General features: G+C 31.3%; 1 protein-coding gene and 1 pseudogene across 2 annotated transcripts; one reads left to right on the forward strand and one right to left on the reverse strand.

Annotated features, from left to right (window-relative positions):
* Window positions 1–435: 435 nt before the first annotated feature.
* Window positions 436–1143, reverse strand: LOC149497684 (uncharacterized; annotated as a pseudogene).
* An 8111-nt stretch (window positions 1144–9254) lies between these two features.
* On the forward strand, window positions 9255–18942 carry HDA14 (histone deacetylase 14). Of its 2 annotated transcripts, none has more exons than XM_012215201.4 (9): window positions 9255–9413; window positions 10993–11249; window positions 12221–12295; window positions 13507–13608; window positions 14841–14912; window positions 15206–15262; window positions 15502–15753; window positions 17815–17996; window positions 18363–18942. In XM_012215201.4, the coding sequence occupies exons 1-9, from the start codon at window positions 9347–9349 to the stop codon at window positions 18661–18663; spliced, it is 1365 nt and encodes a 454-aa protein (XP_012070591.1). In that variant the 5' UTR covers window positions 9255–9346; the 3' UTR covers window positions 18664–18942. The 2 variants fall into 2 exon arrangements, with proteins under 2 accessions (XP_012070591.1, XP_020534435.1); XM_020678776.3 differs by having other exon boundaries at window positions 9260–9413; window positions 11011–11249.
* Window positions 18943–23515: the final 4573 nt, after the last annotated feature.

Consider the following 23515-nt stretch of genomic DNA (forward strand, 5'->3'; position numbering starts at 1 on the left):
GAGTATACAAGACATCATGCAGGAGTAGGGTATGACCACCTCGCAAAACTAATTTGCATGTGCCAATTCCCTTCACTTCAATGCGCGCATTGTTTCCTACATAGATCCATCTTATCCTAGCGGGTACACGACGAAAATCCATAAAGGCATCTCGATCCCTCGTCACATGGTCTGTTGCTCCTGAATCTACAATCCATAAAGGATGGTACTCTATTAGAAAACAGAACTAGCAACAGAAATTTCACTCACACATTAGTAAATAGGCTGTACCTTCTTAGGCACAGTGCAATCCTTAGCATAGTGGCCCTTATTGACACAATTGAAACATTTGACCCTCACAATGTTTTTCTTCTTAGAATGCTTATTCTTTTTAGTTATATTTTGTTTAGTCCTCTTAACCCTTTGAACTTGTTTTTCCTTACCTTTTGGATTGAATCATTTACGCTTCTGACTTGTAGTCCCATATCGACCAGATCCAACCACATATGCCACTGCACTTGATTGCATAGCATTAAGTCGATTACCTTCAAGTTCTAAATGTCGTGAAGCATCATTAAAGGTGTTTATGATCTCATTATGTGTTAGGTGCATCCTCATATGCTCCCAACTTTCAGGCAAAGAATGGATAATGGTTGGATTTTTTGTTCCTCAGTCAGTACATGACCAGCATCATGTAACTCACTTATCATGTTGGACATTTCTCTTAAATGCCTCTTTATTGTATGTTCAGGACACTTTCTTGTAAGTGTCGAACTTAATAGTGAGTGACCGAAGTTTTGTGACGGACACACCGCCAAACTTATTCCTTTAAGCCTCCCACAAGTCCCTAGCAAGTTGGAAACTTTTGAATTCCTTCATAATGTCATCATCCATTGCACTTAGCATTGTCATACGTGCTAAGGAATTCTTTCTTTTCCAAGCTACATAAGCATTTCTTTTCCAAGCTACATAAGCATCATAGTTCCACCTACGCTGAGTCGTGTTGCCTTCTTTAGGTTGTTCCATAGTTTCATTCAAAGTTTCAAAAGCCTCTTGCTCTTTCAGTACATATTGGATTTTGACACTCCATATCTGATAGTTATCACCATTCAACTTGGTTCCTTTATTAAGTTCAACAATTATACTCTTTGTAGCAGATGCCATTTGAATAGACACAAAATTTATTTGTGTTGACATTATATAGACGCTCTTATTAATGTTTTATAGATGCATGAAAGAATATTATTTTCACACTCAATTGCACATACTAATAATAACTTACATCGTACTTAGAGTCAAAAGGTTTCTCTATTTCCAATCATCATCAATATAACATGAGACAATATCAGTATTGCAAATGTAGCAAAAATAATAATTAATGAGTAAATAGCAATTATCCTAACCATGTTCCATTGCAAACCATAGATAGAATAATGCTAATTTCATTGTTCCAAGGAAATATGATAAAGTCATTCACGAAGAATCAATAACTAAAAAACATGGCTAATAACAAATCTTGGCATATCAAGATTACCCCAAACAACAAGAGATTAGAGAAATTTTCTCCTAATAGGAATAGACTCATCTAAAATTCTCGAAAGGTCGCTTGGCAATTTCTTTAATTGTGGGGCCTATGTCCTCGAACTTATAGCAGCCTTCCTACGAAGCCCCACACTAGGGCATGTGGTCATTCTTATAACCTCCATCCTGCAGATTCTAGTCATGAAATTTCGTCATGAAATTTTGAATAAATACAGAATATGACCATTTGCCATTTCTGTCTTTAAGTCGCCTCCCCATATAATTTCTTGACAGGCTTCGTGGACCCGTACGATATGGGGTATCAAAATTTCTAGGTCATGAGGATTAGAAACTTGGTCTTAATTGAATCTTATACACTTCCCTTTCCATTTCGGCTAAAAGCTGTTTTTGCCAAGAGTCCTTGCCACCTTTGGGGTCTTATACATTCCCACCATAATTTTGTATAACACATTATAGAAAATTATCAAATATATTATATACATATGCATAATCATTGATTTAACAAAAATATAAAACACTCCTAATATAGGCAATAGATGTACCCAAAAAAAATTTATAAATTTTTTTTAATATGTGGTCTAAAATATTTTTTTATCTTTTTAAATAAATCAATTTAAAAAATAAAAGTAGGCTTTTATTAACAATTTCCTATAATTCCCAAATAAGGATCAAAAAGAGAAAAAGAATATATTTTTTACACCTTCAAAAAAAAATTTATTAGCCATAGCCAATTAAGAGCAGCCTCGTAGCCTAGGAAAAAAATAAAAAGAGAGTTCCTTAGAGTTTGATTCCATTAACTAGACAATCTACTTGGGGTTTTTGGAGTCCTAATTTGATTAGTTAGCAATTTTCGATTTAAACAAATTTAATTCAATTTCTAAACATAATTAGAAATTAACAAACAAAAAATAAATACTACCATTAAAAAAAATTTTAACAGTATATATAAACACATTATATAATTAAAGGAGTTAAGTGGCATTATCACAGTTAATCAAAATTCTGCCTAATAATAGAATAGAAAATAAATAAATAATACTGATTAATGGTACATCTATAAATAAACAGAGAATCTGCCTTAATGGCAAGTTCGTAAATATGACAAAGAGACACAAAATCTAAATCTCTTTTTCCTACCCTACTGCCGCTAGTCTTAACCCCAAAAAATTTTTTATTTATATATTAAATTTAATTAATAAATAATATAAAAAAAAAAAGAAAACTAAGTAAGGCAACCAGTACTAATCATCGCATTCTTTTTCGGATATATATTAATTACACAAAAAAATAAAAGAAACATAAAAAGGCAACAACCTGACTTTTCAAGTCGCTGACATACAACGCAATAGCTTTATGAATGCTTGGCTGCATGCTAGCAAATCAAAAAAAGGCCTATTTTATTTTTTTAAAAAATAAACAAAAAAAGAGAAGTAACAATCTGACTTTGTGGTTGTCGGCCGTGTACCAGCAAACCAAAAAAAAAAAAATCTAGAATCTATATAATTAATCTAAACATATTTATACTTAAATATGCCCAAGATCAATTTAGGTTTTTAAACATATGTGCAAACCAGAACACAAAGGCATCAAGGCTCTGATACAAATGTAAAAAAAAACAAGAGATGAAATATCCATACATGATATGTAAAGGGAGTGGGTCGAATACTTACTTCTTGTAGCGCAGCGGATGATAGCCTCTAGCCTCGCCTTACAGGTTTGATTACCATAGGAGCAATCATGATCAAACAAACTGCTACTGTTCTCTACAGTCTAAAAGCTCTATTGTCTCTTCTAGCAATGAGAGAGCAGTCAGATTTTTTCTGGAGTATATTCTTTTTGTTTCTCCTTTTGTGTCTACGTAAAACAGAACGACCTTCTCTTTTTTCTTTAAATTTAGTTAGATTATCGTAAGTTGAAGGAATCCAACTAAAACACAAACTGTCTAAAATAATAACCGACGAAAATATTTAAACTTATTTAAATACTCATAATAATAATTAGACATATTAATTATTATCATGTATTGTTAATAGATCCGAGTTAAAAAGGTTAGTCATGGGCGCGCCCATATCCGTCCATTAATTCCAACAGAGCTGAGATAAAAAAATAATATACCATATGTAAGAAATCTCCATATTTTATTTTTGTTTTTTTTTTTGAATAATTTTTACTTCTGATCTTGATATTTTACTTTCTGGAAAGATTTGCCACACATATGGCAAAATTATCTCTATTTTTCACAACCACTTCTCTGTTTTTGCTCTTAAATCATGCTCAAGTCAAAATCAACAATATGTCTATGATTTTTATGTTTTAAATTATATTTTATTAAAGTGAAATGGTTTTTGTTGGTATTATAATCATAAAAAGCTTGTTATTTGTAATGCTTATTGTATATGTGTTTTGTTTTCATTTTAAGTCAAACTATAATCTTCTCTTGTATTTATACTGTGCATTTTTTTCTTTTGGTTCAATATTGCTTGTCTTTCATTTTATCTTAGTGATAAACCTGAGAATGTTTGGAAATTTGCAACTCTGATTTTAAATTCATGCGTTCCTTACCCTTTTGATTATCTTGTGGATGGTATTATCTTGTGGATGGTAATTGGATAAGCTCTTCACTAATCCTTGTTTCTTGTTCTTTAACTTTCTGTTGTTTACATCATGACTCAGTTTTGAGACTTGCCTTTGCAGCTGAGTTTGCTTTCATTAAACCACTATTAAAATTTCTCTAAATACATTTAGAAGCTTTGTTTCTTAAGAATTTGCTACTAAAAGACATAAATTTTGCAGCATCTATGTGCGTCTTTTCTTACTCTTCGTATAACCTAAACTTTTTGCGTGTCCTTTCTTAATTATGCGATTTCGATTTGTGCTAATCTAGGCTAAGATTTCTTTTCAATAAAAATTCTTTAATTTTAATAGTTGTATTACAAAGCGTATCTCTAAATAAAAGTAATAGCCATAAATTTTTTATGCTTTAATTCATGTTACTATTTACTCTATATTTGTTTACTGCTGCAACTGTAATTTAAGTTATTTATAATCATTGTTTATTATTGATTATAATTTGTGGTTATTGCTCATTTGATGGATCTGATTGACTATTTTGGCATTTGTTGATGTGTGGAATATTAGCAAATAAGCCTTTGTTGGTTTGAGTTTTGGAATATATTTTGCCCTTACTTGTGCATTCCGGTTCCGACGAAATGATTTTTGATTAAGTTTACATTTTATGTTGACTTATTATCAAATGATTTTTTTCGTCTTTACATTTTTTAACTGTTTTGATGTTTCTTTTTAGATGGATTTCAAAGAGTGCAAAGAAACACCGATGAATATGGATGAATCACAACCCATAGATTCAAGTGCAACTTCAATGGAGTGTACAACTGCACCTACCAATAAAGGAAAGCGAAAAACAATAATGGCTAGATCAATGTATAGGATCACTTCTCCAAATTTAAAGATGCAAAAAGAGTAATTAAAGGTAAATGCAACTATTGTAATAGAGAATATAATTGTGATCCAAAAAAATGGCACCACAACACTTAAAATATCATTTGTCTATAACAAAAAAATGACTTCTATCGGAGAATCAAGACAAACAACACTTAATTTTTAATCAGAAAATTCAAGAGAGGGGGGCACTCTTACTACTTGGAAATTTGATCAAGATGCTAAGGATAACTTCAATCTTTATGATTATTGTTGATGAGCTTCCTTTTAAATTTGTGGAAGGGCTAGGTTTTAAATTTTTTATGTCTCTTTGCTGCCTTAGATATAGAATTTCATCTAGGTTCACTATTTCATGTGATTGCTTTGAGAGATATGTGTATGAGAAAGCTCACTTGCAATCTATTTTGAAAAGTACAAACTAAACTGTTTGTCTCACTACAGACATATGGACATCTGTGAAAAGAATTAGTTATATGTGTATTACAGCTCATTATATTAATAGTAATTGGAAATTGAACAATAAGATTTTAAATTTTTGTCCAATTCCTAGTCATAAGGGTAGAGACATTGGTAGAAAATTGAAAGATCTCTATTATACTAGGATATTGATAAGATAACCACCACAACCGTTGATAATGTAAGCTCAATTGATGTTGCTATTACATATCTAAAGGAAAAAGTACCTAATTGGGGTCAAAGTTCCTTAGGATGTGATTCCCTTCGCATGAAATGCATTACACATATTCTCAATCTGATTGTTGTTGATGGATTGAATGATATTAATGGTTCAATTAAAAGGGTTAATGAGGCAATGCGTTATGTGCATCAAATCTTTAACTAGATTAAGAAAATTTAAAGAATATGTTGAACATGAGAAAATTCAAAGTAAAGCTTTATTATGCCCTGATATCCCTACTAGATAGAATTCAACATACCTAATGTTAGAATCAACAATAAAATTTGAGAAAGGTTTTGAGAGGTATGATGAGGAGGATGCTCACTATTCAAATGATCTTTGTACACTTGATCGGCTAGGTGGGGCACCTTTAAAAGATGATTGGAAAAGTGTTAGAATGATGATCATTTTTTTTACAATATTACTACCATCTCACTTTGAAAATTTTAGGTTCCTTATATATCACATCTACCATCTTTTTCCAAGAGATTTATGCACTCTTTTATTGAATGAGCATATTTATTATAAGGATGAGGAGTTGAGCAAAATGACATGTCAAATAAAAACAAATATGATAAATATTGGGGGATCCACAAAAGATGAATAAATTCATTAACATTGCTCTATTCTTGATCCATGCTTTAAATTAGAATGAGTTCAATTTGCATTTGATGATATGTATGATCAACAAAAAAGCGTGGAGAAGGGAAAAAGTGTGAAAGATGTTTTATATTTTTTGTTCACAAAATACAAGAAGAAGTTTGCACCTGAAAATGAAAGTAAGAAAATTGATCAATTGTCTATTACAAGTGAGTCAAATTTGAATCATCCTCAGATGATCAAAAAAATGATGTTACAAGTAGGGCTGCATGTGAGTCGGGTTGGGTTGGGTTTATTGATTTAAAATACTTGACCCATATATGTGGGTAAAATGATTTTTCTGACACAACTCAACTCATTAAATGTATGAACTAGCAGGTTATAAACAGGTTAGGTTAGTTATGCGTTCAATGTAAATCCGCGGGTCAAATAAATGATAATAATAAAAATATTTTTAAATAAAATACAATTATTTAAGAGGAATGACTAAAAAAATTAAATATATTTAAAAACTTAATTATATAATAATTTTCACAAATTATAAATATATACCAATGATAATAATATTAAAATTAAATATCTTAACATGATTATTATTATCATCATCATAATCATAATCAACAATGAAAAATTAAATTTCCTAATAAAAAAGACAAACAGTAAAATTAAAAATACTTAGTAAAGTAATTGTACAATAAGTTTTAGACTATAATATATTCCAATAGCAACAATTCAAAACAAGTTCATATTAAAAAAAAAGCAATAAGTTACAAGGCATATCTACTAAATATGTAAATAATTTAGTATTTATACTTAAAATTGCAAATCAAATCAAATTAACTAAATAATTCATAATTACAAATAGCTGCACAGACACACACATATATATTTATTTATTTGACATTATTTATGGGTTGTGTCGGGTTTGCGGGTTTGTCTAGTGAACCCGTGATCCAACTCAATTGGTGAATCATAAGGATAACCCGCTCAATTTAACCCATTATATCTTCAAACTCGTCAGGTTGGATTGGGTTGCTCAGGTGGGTCAGGTTAGAACGAGTCAGTTGTAGCCCTAGCTACAAAACAAATACCAACAATTTAGGTTCACTCAAATGGATGGAAAATTTACTAAGTCAGAGGTCGATAAATATTTGGATGAAGAGATTGAAGCTGATGTTGAGGGTTTTGATGTGTTAGTTTGGTGGAAGTATAATATTTCAAGATTACATATTCTTACACAAATGGCTTGCAATATTTTTGCTATTCCTATTTCTATAGTCACCTTTGAATCTTCTTTTAGTACCGGAAATAGATGGATTTCGGAGTTCTCTAACTCCTAAAGTAGTACAAACTCTCATTTGCACTCAAGTGTGGATTCGGACTTCAAGTCAGCCTCTTAATGTTGAAGAAGACATGGCTGAACTTGAAAAATTAGAAAAGGATAATGTATTTTCTTAAATTTTTATTTCTAGCTTTTCACTCACATCTCACTGTTGGTTAATATTAATTTACTTTACTCTTTGCAGGAGCTTGAGAGGAACAGAAAGAAGAAGGCTCAATATGTTGAAGCTAAATTTGAATTATTGTTGTTTGAGCTAAATATGTATTTGTTTTGACAATTTCTTTATTTCTTTTAAGTAGATTAGTTCTGTTTTCACCATTTGTATGTTGCTCAAGTTAAATCTGTATCATGAATGAAGTTCGATTAATTTAGTTAAAGTCGGTTAATATTTAAAGTTAAGTTAAAGTTGGTTGATTTAGTATTTTTTTTTTTGGTAAAAATTTCGGTGCGGTTAATAATTAAAATTAATTCCATAAAAAATGAGTTGGTTAAGTTCGCTTAAAAAATTTATTCGGTTAAATTCGGTTAAAGCAAGAAAAAAAAAAAAAAAGAAGTTCAGTTAAAATACTTCGATTAAAAAGGTTACTCGAATTGGTCGAATTGGCAGAATATTCACCTTTATGTTTGATCACTCTAGAATCTCTAACAAGGGGCCAGAATTGATACTCACTAATTATAACAATAGTCGATCCTTAATTGATCTTTATTTTGCTTTTACTTTATTATTGTTATTGGGATATGTGTGATTATCCTAAAATCCTTATCATGAGGCTAGATACAAAACTTTCTATTTTGTTTCAATTTATTACTCGCTCTTATGGACGGAATATTGTTAATTTTAGTCATAATATCTTATATGATCAAGCATATTTTATATGTTCATGCATAATATAAATTGTCATGAAAAGCTATTTTCATATCAAAGCTCAGTTTAATATTGAGCTAATTAATCGGTTGCTTTAGACCGAAAACTTAATCCTCGAATCCTCTTCGACTTCGAGCCCTAGTGCATGTTTTTATTGTGTAGTTTAAGCCAAATTTCAATTCCTTTAATTGAAATGGTGTATAGACAAAATCTCACAATACCATAGTTCAGCCGAATAAAAATACGCATTTTTATGTCCATTTTATCAACTATTGCATCTCATACGATTTTTCACAAGTAATCTTTTTTTTTTTTTAGGATTTTCAACATTCACCTATTAATCAAAATCTATTTGTTAGTTATCATTATCATACTATCATAAAAAGGATGCAAAACTGAGAATTTACAATGAGTATATTTGAATATAGTCCAGAGATTAAATAGTAAATCCTTTATTTAAAAAATGTGGATACTATCTCATAAGTTGGACAATAAGAGTTTTTCAGAGAGAGATAGAACATAAGTAAAATGTTTAAATATAACCATTATGTTTGGATGAAAGAGGGAAAAAAATGGAAAGATAAAAGTTTTAAAATGGAAAAGAAAGTTTTATGTTTGGATATAAAAGAAAAATAAAATTAATTCCTTCCAAAATTGTCGTCCAATTTGAAGGTAAAATTTTGGAAGCAAAATAAGTGTTATTTTCATTATAAAAACAAAAACTGTTTCTTTCCCTTTTCTGTCTATCCAAGAATAGCCTGGCCCTCTCAACTCAACCGCGATAGAAAACTCCCTTAGAAGGATAAAATTGTCAACTCGTAAGATAAAAAAGCAACGGTGTAGCAGTGTGAACACGAAGGGCTGACAAGAATTAATTTGGATTATGAGGGCCACTGGTTCCCTCGCCCACTCGATGGAGCTTCAAACTTTCCGCCCTTTATTTTCTGCAAGTAAGCTTCTGCATCCATTTCTTCTCTGCAATTACACTTCTATGTTTCCTTTTTTGCGTATATGTGTTTTTGGGTTGTCAATTATCATTGTCAACTTGATCATAATCGAGTAACATTCATTATAATTTATATTCATTTGTATTTTGAATTATTAAGCTCTATATATGTTTGGTTGTCTAAAAGTTCTGCTCAGAAAGTAATTATTGGATATATTATACATATCCTCTTTTAATTGAATTTCAAAATTTAAACATATGATTCTTTGGGTAGGAGGGTTATGCATATTGGAAAATTAGTTAGTTAAGACAGTTATAGAAAAAGCTACATCCACTCAATATAGTGAACTCTTGCACTTGACTCAATTAGAAAATTAGGACTGAAAACTTGACTTGTGCTTGGTCTACTTAATTGCTTATATTTGAGCTTGATTTGAAGAGCTAGTCACAATAGTGGAGCTCCGCTAGACTCAACTCGATTTATTAGAACTTCAAAAGAAACTTGTTCACTAATCTCAAATAAATTCAACATTATTTGAATATATAATATAAGATTAATTGTTATTTAAAGTTTTACAAAAAAAGTTAAATACTTCGGATTTCGAGTCATTCTTGAGTCAATCATTGTAATGCTCTTCCTACTTGCTATCTCAAATACTCAAGTTCAAGTTCAACATTCCTTTTATTTCTACAAACTGAAACCTGGATCCTCATGAAACTGGAAAAAGTATTAATTTTTGCACAACATACTTAAAAAATGAAACTGGTTTCTGGCTAATATACTTCTTTTACACTAGAGATCATGTTAGATAATATTTCAGTAAAAAAGCAGTAGGTAGAAATGAGTAAGTGGTATTTGGAACTAAAAATTCATGGAAACAAGTTAAAAAATAAAAAAAAGAAAAAAGAAAAAACCTTTATCATTTTATTGTGGGAGAAGCGTGCAGTTTTGGCTGACTTATATAATTAACCAACATTCATGGTGATTTTGCTAAAATTTTAAAAGTTTGACTAAAGTTGAAGGAATAAATTACAAGTTTATATGTATTATGGCCCTTTATTAAAAGAAAAAGGAAAATAGAGATGCAAAACGCCCTAACGTTTAAAGCATCCAAAATTCTAGAGGAGTACAAGAGTTTATAAAAAGGACGCAAAGTTCATTTAAGATAAAAATAATGATAAGAACTTTTTCCTTGTGCTTAAAAACTCTCCAAGCATTCTTTGACTGCAGATACCATTTAAAATTGTAGGCAAACCTTTGCATGCTAAATCCCTTCTAACCCTCGATGGATGTTTTCCATGTCTCCTGAAGTTTAAGCAATGCATCTAGCATATTTCAAGCACCTTCTTGTTGTAGGTCATATGTCGAGTAATTGGAATTGATGGGGTCCATTTACAATAGGTTCATACATAAGAGTTGGAACAAGTTCCTTCTCATGCTTATACATAAGAGTTGGGTTAATACTCATGTGAAATAGTATCTCTTCCCTCACCAACGACTGTCATATCTCAAAGTCCTTTTAATATTCGATTTTAACATGGATTGATAATTCTCAACAAAAATCATTATGTTCTGTTTTAAGGGAACATGTTATTCTCAGTACAATCTGATCCATGCAAGTGGAAGAACTGTCAGAGGATTGATGTTAGTACTGAATTTGTAAGGCATAGGCACTTCCAGAAGCAGGCAATAGTATGGAGGAAACACTGCTCAAAAAGCATTGGAGCTTCTATTTCATGTTCATATAGTTTTGAGAAGGATCCAAACCTACCTTCTATTCAAAAACTTACTGATGCACGAGTGATGTATAGTGTAGCTCCTGCTATGGGTCATAACCAGGTATGTTCAATTTAGTTCCGTGCTTTCATATGGATGGACTGATATGTCACTTCTTGAAATCCTAATGGATTTCAGACTTTCATCTTTGTAAGTTTTGAAATTTTGAATTCAAGGACACGTTTTGCTGGATCAGTTGGCCTTGGGACCTGGGGGTTCATTTACATACAGTAACAAATTTTATTCATCATTATCAAATTTAAATTAACAGAAGTTGTACTTTTCCAAGGATTTGGTCTCACCTTCACTGAACTAAACATTTTAGTTTGGCTACCCATTGTCTTATGCATCTTCTCGCTTTCTCATCCTTTTCTAAAGTGGGATTGCTACCCAATTCATACGTCTTCAACAGTTTTCTTTATATATATATATATTTTTTTAACACAGTAATGGTTTGGCTTATCTACATAATATGCATCAATTCTAACTTATCCACACCTCAAATGATCAAGTTGAGATTATTATGCAAGTGTTGAAATTTGGTTTAACTCTACAATTGTCTCTTTGTTCTCCCACATAATGGATTGTTGAACCAACTTTGATAAAAATGCTGGAAACTTCAAGATGTTCAAAAAGGTCTATATATATAAACTACAGTATTTCTGTATTTCTATTTGCTCAAGGAGGAGATTATCCTTGCTTAATTTTCACACTTTCAATTTGTTAGTCCAGCATTCCACTTTTCTGGGATGTCCAAAATATTTATTGTCTCGCCAGGTCAAATTTTAATGTCCTATGGCTTCTCAATTTATGACAAGAAATGTGAAAAGTAAAAGTAGTCTCAGAACATTTAAGATTACGAAATATTAGAATGCAAGCAGTTAACAGTTTGATGTTGTGGAACCTAAAGAGAGGACTATTTAATATGTATGGAATGGAATAACTTCTTACTTTACTCATGGTGTAATATGCATGTTTGAAGTTTGTCTTTCTTCTTCTTACTATTTGTATTTTTATTGCACTATTTTCATTAGGAAGCACATCCGGAATCCCATCTTAGAGTTCCTGCAATTGTGAGTGCCCTTGAAAAGATGAAGCTCACTTCAAAGGTATCTGGAATTACATGTTATTACTATTTCTTGTTTATTTATTTATTTATTTATCTCAATACTTGGTTGTATTTAATTATTATGCCAGTTCCTTTTTCTGATTTGAAGTTCTCTTCACTTGGTCTTTATTTTTTATTATTCCTGTACTTCAATGTTTACTAGGAACTCTTAACAGAATTGTGCATTTTGGGATCACATGTTCAAAGGTTTCTACATTTATTTTAAGACATTTTCGTAAGACTTCTTGCAGTCAAGGTAACAACTACAGGCATGGCTAGCTCCTATAGTAAAATGGATGGTTGTGTAAATGGCCTGGGAACTAATTCACTGTTTTATGGCTGATCGGTGATTACTGGAGATTCCAGCTTCAGGTAGGCGAGTTGCAACTTGCAATCCAAACTAAGGACAGGTTTTGTAGTTAGCTCACCCTCATAGGATTGTGACCTTTTGTCCCTGCAATTATAGTATGTGTCAATCAGCCAAAATAAACATGAGTGACCACATTATAAATTTCTTCCTCTTAACTGAACCTGTAACTTTTATTTCCAGATATATTTTCTATAATTTACCTGATCAAACTACAGTTTACCAGGGAACAATGCATAGCACTAATAGGGAGTCACCGAATATACCTGCTATGCCTAAAAAGTGAAATGTATTAGTGAGAGTCTATAAATGCATAGGAGTATAATTCTTTTAGTTTAATTTTTCAGTTGATCAAAGTACTAGCTGAGTTTTCCTTAGAGAATGTGGACTAGTTTGTAGTCCTTTTCGTAAAGGATTAGGAGTTGTTTTTAAGCCATTTTTGTAAAAGATCAATATTAATTTGTCTATAAAATAAGACTATGAGATATGTTTTTTTGTTTTTTTTTTTCCTTTCAACCTTGTGTGATGCAATTCAACCCCAGATATGATGCCATGCGACCCTTGCTGGTGATGCCTAAGGAAGTTTATATGCAAAGACTAAATTCTTCAATTTTAACTATTTCCACATTATTGTTCATTGGTTACTAATTCACGACTACTGTTCACAGGCCCTTTAATTCCTCCACAGACAGCCCCATAATGCTTCCTTTTTTTTTTTTTTTTCTCCTTTAAGCTATTCCAATACAGCCCTAATTGTTCCTGTACATATTTGCCCATTCTAGCCTTATAAATTCAAGAACAGCCGTAATAACAAGTTCTAATGAATAATTTTTTTCATATTTCAGTTTCGTGGCTCAGAAGTCATTGAACTTAAAAATTTCAAGCCTGCTTCTGTGAACGACATTGCAAATGTTCATTCGAAGGCTTATGTTGCTGGTCTTGAGCAGGTAACATTACATTGATCTGGAAATGTTCTTTTCTCTTCACCTGTGTAGAAAGTAGAATCCGAGAGATTAGTCAAACATATGTGTATAGAAACTAGAGTATTTGTAGGAAGATTTGAAGGAATTTATGGATTTACTTCCTGAATTAGGAACACCCTTGTACATATAAAGTTAGCTTTGTTCAATGCAATACACAGAAATATAGAGAATCATTCACAGAAATAACAACCGCAATCCTTTTGTTTGGTTACTTTGGTCATATGCAAGATGATAACAGTCCAAGCTTAAAGGTGAAAGAACCAATCAAGCTCATTGGAATCCCCTTTGTTGTTTCAGTCATATTTGATGTTTTCATACCTTCTACCAATGATTAGACAAGAGAGCTCATTTGTTAAAGAAATTGGGTTGATCCTGAGATGAGTACACAGACAGACATGTGTACATGTTTGATAGATTACTTTAAAATTTTGGCAAATTTGTTAGATTCACATTAATTGCTAAATGAAACATAGATTGATGACTCGGTGCCATTCTTTTAGCATAAGTTTCTGATTTCAAGTCTCAGGTTTTGCAATTTGTGGTTTGTGTATTGATCTCAATATCTTTACCTGTTGAACTGTTTTGCAAACTTTTTCAAAAATGGGTTTGGCCATGAACAGATGTAACACTAACATGAACTGGACTTGTGACTGGTTTCTGGTTAATGAGTTTGACCAGAAGGTCCTGCCTGGTTTTGTAAACATTGGTTCAAATAGCCTAAAAATGGCCATAAGTATCTTTGCACACAAAGTATGCCTAGGTGTTTGGTCGTGTGACTTTGAGATGGTAAAGACGGAACTAGACTTCACAAGTTGGTAAGGCAAAAAATATGGATGAAAAAGAAAAAGAAGAAAAGAATAATTATGGTTATGGGATAACATGAACATCTTTCAAATTGGTTATACATAGGAAGAACTCTATAAAATATATGGATAACAAAGTCAAATAGAATTTGAAGGCTGCATGCATGCTTCTAGAGAAAAAGTATGAAACACATGAACAAAAAAAAATTTGAAAGGCTTGGTGGAGGTGGGGAGAGGGGGGAAATATACGTCTCAAAAATGTATAAAGTAATATGGGTTACTAAACAATTTTGAAAAGTCTGAAGAAGGCCGTGATCCCCAACCTAAAATGCTGCCATTGCTTGCAAGGCAAAATATTGATAGAATTTCTAACTCTATAATCGTTTCTTATAGGCAATGGATAAGGCTTCTGAAAAGGGCATTATTGTCATTGATGGAACAGGACCAACATATGCTACTGCCAGTGTAAGTGCTCTGTTTTTTTTATTAAGATTTATAAAAATGTTATCTTTTTCTTTTTAGCATCTACAATTTTCTCTGCAGCTGATAGATGTATAAAGATACATCTTGTACTTTGACCATAATCCTTTTCTTTTTCCGAAGTAAGAATACAAAAGAAAAAGAATATGTCTATAAAGTCTTCAGTTAAGCTATAAAGTATGTTTTTTCTGACGATGTCTGGTTTGATCACAATAACAAAATTCATATGAAGTTATATGTTCTTTATTCTGCTTCTGATGAAGGTATTAATGATGCAGACATTCCAGGAATCACTTTTGGCCGCTGGAGCAGGACTAGCCTTGGTTGATTCAGTGGTGATGTCTCAGTCTGGCACGTTAGTCCTTTTTTTTTTCCCCCTTTTCAGCAGGCTGAAAACATTTTAATTTACTAGATAAAATTGGATTTTATTTTTTTCCCTGAATGATAAGAAACTATTTTTCTATGTTGCATCAAAATAGATTTGATTTTGAAGCTACTCATATTTGCAGAGACATGGTGATTAGAGGAACTCAGTCTAGTAATACGTCAATCTGAATGTTTTATCATATTTCAGGTTGCAGTATCAGCAAAGAGCCAGAATCCACCTGCTGGATTTGCTTTGATAAGACCTCCAGGACATCATGCTATTCCAAAAGGGCCTATGGGCTTTTGTGTTTTTGGTAATGTGGCTGTTGCAGCACGCCATGCTCAACTTGTGCATGGATTAAAACGAGTCTTTATAATTGATTTTGATGTTCACCATGGGAATGGGACCAACGATGCATTTTATGACGATCCAGATATATTCTTCTTGTCCACTCACCAAGTAAGCAATGTTCACCTCAAACATGCTTTTATTCATGTTATTCACATCACATGTGAGATTTTGTATTTTGCTAGATGAAATTAGCTGTATCTTATACAGAAAATTTGGGATCGAAGTATTCTAATTTGTTCTTTTCTGCCGAACTATTGTCAATAGAGATTTACACTATGGTTGGTTCAATTCCACAAACCAACATTTTGTATAATTCAATTGAATTCCATATTTTAGCTGTTTGCTTTTACTAAAATGCAAAATTAAATTTCAGGAATTCAATCATGTGGAATTGATTATAACTAAAACCAAACTCTATCAAATTTGATAGAATTTGAAATCAATTTTTGTAAAACTAACATAACATTGTTTATAGGACTAAATACCCTTATAACATATATAATATATTTTTCTTTATAATCATTGACCATTTATATTCTACTTTTAATAATAATTTTCAAGAAGCCATATTCCTTCAAATTATTGAACATTTACAATTAAAATAGATTATTTACTAAAATAAAAAAAAAAATAAAAAATACCAGATATTTAATAGTAACAAAGCTAAAGTATATTATTCAAAAGTTAGCTTCTTTATTAATTTTCAATTACTTCAAATGAATAGTAGGTAGCTAACTAATTAAGACCAACTAATGATAAAAGTCATTGGCTAAAGAAGAAGATGGAAACCACAAATTACTTTTCTATTTATTATTAATATCTCTAGACAATTATGTTAGATATTTTATTTTAATATCAACTATTAAATATCTAAGTTTATTATGCACTTATCAGTAACAATATTCATCTTGTTATATAAACCTCCTATTTATAAGGCATATGAATTAATTTTATATGTATTAGTAGATTTTTTTTTTCAGATATCAATTTCTTTTTTCTTTTCACATATCAAATTTATTTCTATATTGTTGATTGGTCTATATAGTTGCTAATCATTATAAATTTATTAGATATAAGATTGTTTTACTTGTGTTAAAAATTATTGTTTCTAAATAATTAAGTTTGAGGGTAGTTTAGGAAATAAGCACAAATGAAATTCAATTATCGAATTATACCAAACAGCCATAATGTGGAATTCAATTGAATTCTGCATTTCAGATGAATTCCACGAGCCAAATAGAATTGAACCAAACACTATGTTAGACTCTTATACAAAAATTTCAAACCAAATCATAATGGATATGTTAAAAATTTCAACCTTGTAGTATTATAAATTCAGTTTTTATTCACATCCATAGATTGGTTGCTAGTGGTGATGAATAAATTGCTGATCTGCTACTTGAGGACTAAGGATGATGAGCGTCAAGATGTTGTAGACGCGTTTGTAGGAAGACATATGGCAGGCGCGGGAAGGGAAGTAATTTGTTCAGAAAAGCACAATAAAACTTGGAATCCAGATTAGTAAATGATTCCTTAGGTTACATAGTTTATTTCTACTAGTAGTTTATTCCTATTTAGAATTGGATTCCTAAAGAAGCATTGTAACCTCTATTTAAAGAGCTGCTATTGCTATCAATAAAATAAGTTAGAATCTTTTCCCAACATGAGATTGGAGCTCTCTCTAGCAAGATCCAAAGGTGACAGCGCCCTTTTAATGAGCTGCATCTTCCTACACAAAATAGGTAGATCACATAATAAGAAGACGGGCTCAAATCCCTTGTTTGAGAAACAGTATGTAATACATTGCCCTGTGACACGATCCCTTACCAAGGAACATAACAGAAGGATAAACTTTTTCTACTATAATTTGGTATTCATTTCTTTGGTTCTCCCAAGTTTGCTTCTGATAATTTTAGGTTGAGCTTTTTAGGGAGGGAGAATGATACAAAATATTTTCCTCTGGTAGGTGTAGTCTCATTGCTAATTGTTAACCACCCATCTTGGAGAGAAGGATCATGTTGCAACTATTTTTCTTTGTTTAGCCATTCTACTAGTAGGAACTTAGATGAGTAGTTTTATGTTTAGTTTTGGCCATAAGCATTGGAAGTGTGAGGCAAGATTTGCTAATAAGCCACTATTCAATTCCTGTTCTGTTATCTGTTTGCATAGGATGGAAGCTATCCAGGCACTGGTAAAATTGATGAGGTAGGTCATGGAAATGGTGAGGGTGCAACGCTAAATCTACCTCTGCCAGGGGGCTCAGGTGACAATGCCATGAGGACTGTGTTTGATGAAGTCATTGTGCCGTGTGCTCAGAAGTTCAAGCCAGATATAATTCTCGTTTCTGCTGGGTGAGTAGCTGTCCTATGAATTTCTAGGCTTGCTTGAAGAAGAAATTAGCTTCATTACATGCCCTGTTTTCCCTTGTCTATTATTTAAAAGAAAAAAATGCAGCGTGTAGCTTGCATCAATTTAGTAATTGCAAATATATTTCTCATTTCTTACTCTGTAGCATTTTAGTAAAATCATCATAGTGCTTAATTTCCAATTTAAATTTTGTGATACATGCTCGTAATACATATAAATGCTTCGTTTTCTATTGGTCTACCATTTTCTAAATCGGGAATCTGGTTAAACTGGAAAGGTAACAAACATTTGATGTTTAAAAAGCAAATAGACTAAATTAAACATATCTTATTCAATTTTTTTTTTCTCAGGTACGATGGTCATGTTTTGGATCCACTAGCCAGTCTACAATTTACAACCGGAACATACTACATGCTGGCCTCAAATATTAAACAACTCGCGAAAGATCTATGTGGGGGCCGTTGCGTATTTTTCTTGGAGGGAGGATACAACCTTGATTCTCTTTCATATTCAGTGGCCGACTCATTCCGAGCCTTCCTTGGGGAGAAAAGCTTGGCATCTGAGTTCGATAACCCTGCCATCTTGTATGAAGAACCATCAGCAAGGGTGAAGCAAGCAATTCAAAAAGTTAAACACATACATTCACTCTGAATGATGATAATTTCTTTACATGTATGCATGTGTTCCAATCAGCTGGATAGGCAGTTAAACTTCTGTGTGGGCTACAGTAGTCGGGGAAACCGAAGATCAAGTATATACTCCGGCGATAAGCTGGTTTACAGACTTCTGCAGGAGATGATGTTATTGTAATATTATTATCATCATGATCGTGAATGGGACCTGCCATTCTATTTATACTCGAGTGATATATATTATTACAAGCACCGTTTGTATAATACCAAAATTTCTTATATATTTGTAACTTCTGCAGCCCGTACAGTGTTGTCTAAAGATGTCAAAATGAGTTGGGTGTCGGATTCGATAAAGATTCGTCTAATATGCGACACTATTAGGATCAAAATAAACACAATCCATTTAATAATCACATTAAATTTATTAACGCGACACAAAAATTAGGCAGATAACTTGTCTAATATCATAAGCAGGTTATTTGGGTCGTGTTGATCCATATACGACCTATGTAACTTGCATAATGGGTCGTGTTTATCTGTATATGACATTCTTAACCTACTTATGATATTTTTAAATTTTAATTCAAGCCATATTTAAAAATAAATATTCATACATAAAATACATATATTCTTCATAAATTCATAACTAAAATATAAAAAAAATTAATATAACAATAAAGTTTAAATAGTATTTTAGTTGGAGTATTTATATCTGATACTATAATCATCTCTTTACATTAAAATAAATAAGGGACTCTCGTAACCCGCGTGTTGATCCATGACAAGATATATCATAAATGTATGATTTGTTTATAAGACGAATCCGTTTAACCTTAACCCTAATTCATTAATTTTGCCCGTTAAGTGAATCATATTCGTGTGTCATAATATAATTTGACACTCCTAACTATAAGCCTATTCACGTGTCATAATCTATTTTGACACTCCTAACTATAAGCCTATTCACGTTTGAAGCCTTAAAAAAGGATTTGAACTCTTTGGCCGTGTCCATTGTATGGAATGGAATGAGAATGAGAATGAATTTAGGCTATGAAGGGTTGGATGTAATCAACTGTGATGAAATGATGATTACATTACTGAACTAAGTATAATATTTGAATGAATTTAAATTTGGATTTCGATTGTGCTCCTCATTACTTAAAATGTTAGAATATTCATTACATTATAAAAAAATTTATATGTTTTATCCATTATATCAAGCTACTCTACCGTTTGGATTATCCCACGTGATTGGCTTGTTAGATTATATGAACATGTTTGATGCCATGAAAGACTAAAACTTGTTACCCAAAAACGAAAAGAGAACCTTGAGACAGGAACAACCGGCCACGAATAAACAAAGACCAATAAAGAGAAGTTGGATAGAGAAATTGCAGAAAGAATTTGATCCCTGTAAGTAAAAAGTAAATGAAAACAAATCATAAATTAACTTTATAAATCCTTTTTCATTATTTTTAATGCAAGAAGTGATTTGTAAAGCATCAGTATCCGAGCCCCCTATTAGAGATCGCCTAATTCGACAAGCTCTTCGCAAGTGCATTTAGTGAGAATCGAACTTGAAAGCTCCTCCCACGTGTCCAGCTTGAGTTGCCAACTAAGCCAGAACCTGTAAGTGATAGTTTCCACTAATTTTATTTTCTACATTTCACAATATTTATCTTTTCAAATAAATGTTTCCATAATATATATATATATATATATATATAAAATGTGGTATTTTATCTGAGGGATTTCTGCAAAGATAAGTTTGATAAAGGTTTTAGTATCAAAATATAGTAGAATTGAATTGAACCATTATCTAAAGAATTAGGTGCTAAAATAAAAAGTATAGAATTACTAGATATAATTTCGTCTTATGATAATATTTTAATTTAATACGTTTTGGTGGTCTAATTTTTTAAAATATTTTATTTATACAAAACTAACTATACCAATTAATTATTCAAATCTAAATTAAATGAATTCGTTTGAACTTTCACGTAAAGTCATACTATACTCATAATTAAGTATTTTAGTTAGAAATAGGCTCAATACCTATAACTAATTAAGGGATGTTTAATAATTTTCAAAATTTACATTGAAAAATAATTTAATAAAATTTTAAATGATTTAATAATTTCAAATCTCTTTCAGATCTTTTAGAATTATTAGGAGTTCCAATTTAAAATCAAATACATATCTTTATAAAATCTATCCTTTATGAGTTTAAATTGTATTTATATGTAAAAAATTTATTTAATCACGTTGAAATTAAATGTCTAATAATTTAAAATTTTAATGTTGTTATCTAAATTATTAGATATCAATCACAAGCCATCAATAATTTTATTTTAAAAATTAATATTTACTTAAAATAATTATTTTTCTACTTAACTTTTGAATTTTTTGCTTTATCGTTTTATTTTATGATTAGATTAATTAAGATAGGGAAAAGTGAAATTCAATATATATATATATATATATATATATATATATATATATATTTTAAATTTTCTTTTTGCTTCTGTGTATATATATCAACTTATACTTTTTTCTAAGTTTTGAAAAGTCTATATAGATTGTGAAACCATATATACTAAATAATTTATAAATTATAAATAAATTAAGAACTAAAAGTATAATATACAGTAAAAAAGTAAACCCCGCATTGCCTAGTTTAATTTAAAAAGTAAAAGCAAAATAATGATTTAATACAAATGATGACAATGTCGTAACATAATTATCTTTATAGTTTTTATATTATTTTTTCCACTTTTTCTCAAAAAATTTTATTGTTCAAATTATAATTTATTAAATATAACAAAAAAAAAAAAAGCACTAAAGAAATCCTCAATTTGGGTATAGAGCTGAACTATATGCGATTTAGGAGGCTAAACTTCTTAAATTCAATTTGTTTCCCCAAAATTTTATTTATATTTTTTAAAATGTAACTATTTGCTCTCAATGTTTGACATATAGCTCTATTCAGAACACAAACATGCTTGTTTAATCGGCTTCTTGTGGTTTTGTTAGATTGTATTTTTGTTTGTTATATTGAAGTTTTACTTTGTTATTTTCTTTCCCAAGTGTGAACCAGATGCATACAAGCAAGAAAATTATTACTATATTAAGAAAATTTGGATTAAAGGGTGAAGGAGTGATGGTGGTGAAGTGATGCAATTGTTGGTGGAAGTGCTAATGTGCTAATTACATTATATATTAACAAGGAAAAATTATATTCGTGCCACTATGTTTTAACAAAAAGAACTACTCCACCCCTGTATTTTTTTAATTAGACTACTGTACCCTTGCATTTTTAATCCGTTGCACCATAATAACCTTCCATCCATTTTTATCAATTTTGTGAGGAAGTCAATGAAATTCTTAACAGTCTAAAGAGAGAGAAGCTAATATGTTACAAAAATACCCTTATACAGCGATATTATGTCTTTAAATCAATAAAGTGAGTGAAATAAAGAGGAAAAAGTTTAAAAAATAGGAAGAAGAAATTTGATTGGGGTTTTGCAATGTCTGGGAGGAGTAATTCATCTTCTAGCGCAACGGATTGCGGAAATGAGGGTAGATTTCTGAACTCTCTTTGCAAATGCGGGAAGTAAGCTGGGATCAGGATTTCCGAGACAAGCAAGAACAAGAACAGGCCCTGCTATTTTTATAAGAATAATGAGTGTGGCAGCTTCCTTTGGTCGTGCAAGCTAGCTGAATCGTGCATTGAGAGCACTAGGGAGACAAGAATGGCTAGAGATGCAATGGAAGTTGAAAGTTTTAAAATGAAGCTAAGGAACAACATTGTAAGGGATCTACTTGACCTAAAAGATGTTGTGCGCCAGAATGATGAAAATAGGCGTATTCAGGGCAAGGTTGATGGGCTGGATTCTGTCATTGGCTACACGAAGATTGTCTTGGCTCTATGCATGACATGCACTGTAGTGAATTTCATCCTTGTTCTGTCTGTGTTTTGCAAGATAGGTTAGATGGGTAGCTCGGCATTTTTGGCTTATTTTTGGTTTTAGTTGAAAATGTAGCTATTGTGAACTATTAGTTTGTGTGTGTGTGGCGGGTAGTATAATGGTGGATGTGTTAGGAGCGAATGGTTGGATAGTTGACAGTTAATGGTGGATGTAATGACCCTTTATTGATGCAAGACTATCTTTTTGTTTGAAATGATATTCTTCGCTCTCTTTAATGATATAAAACTTGCAACATCTACTCTCTTTAATGATCTAAAACCTCCAACCTATTGTAAACCTGCTTATTAATGCATCAATTTGGATACAAAACCTACTCCAAACATCAAGAATATTGTGTATGTAAAACACATTTTCTGCAACTTTTCATTGAACAAAAAACAATGTTTCATTACATATTTGCCATAAGAAATCTAGAACAACATTTTCTCTAGATTTCTGATTACAAATTATTATGAATAATCATCCCAAAAAATATCAATCTATGCACATTATAGTATTTGTACAAAATTTACATTGTAGCAAACAGTTCCTATGTGCACATTATAGTATTTGTGCAAAATTTACATTGCAAAAAAAAGTTCTTATATGTCAAAAAACCAAAATATCCAAACTCCTATTGTCCATGGTTCTGCTCGTAATGTGCAGTTTCTGCATTGCTCCCTCCTCTTTCTCCTGATCTGGATCTAGAAGCACCTGTAGTCCTTCCTTTCCTTCTCTGTGACTACAAAATGTGAAGACATCCGTAAGTTTTTGTAAAAATATTAGATAACAATGAGTGCTTAAGGCATAAATTAGTTGACATACTTGTTGGTTTGACGGAGTCGATGTGCAAGTCCTCTTATTATGCCCTAACTGACTGCACTGCTTGCATCTTACTGTGCT

The sequence above is a fragment of the Jatropha curcas genome, chromosome 3, assembly GCF_041381405.1.
Source record: "Jatropha curcas cultivar XTBG-Jc1 chromosome 3, XTBG_Jcur_1.0, whole genome shotgun sequence".
NCBI lineage: Eukaryota > Viridiplantae > Streptophyta > Magnoliopsida > Malpighiales > Euphorbiaceae > Jatropha > Jatropha curcas.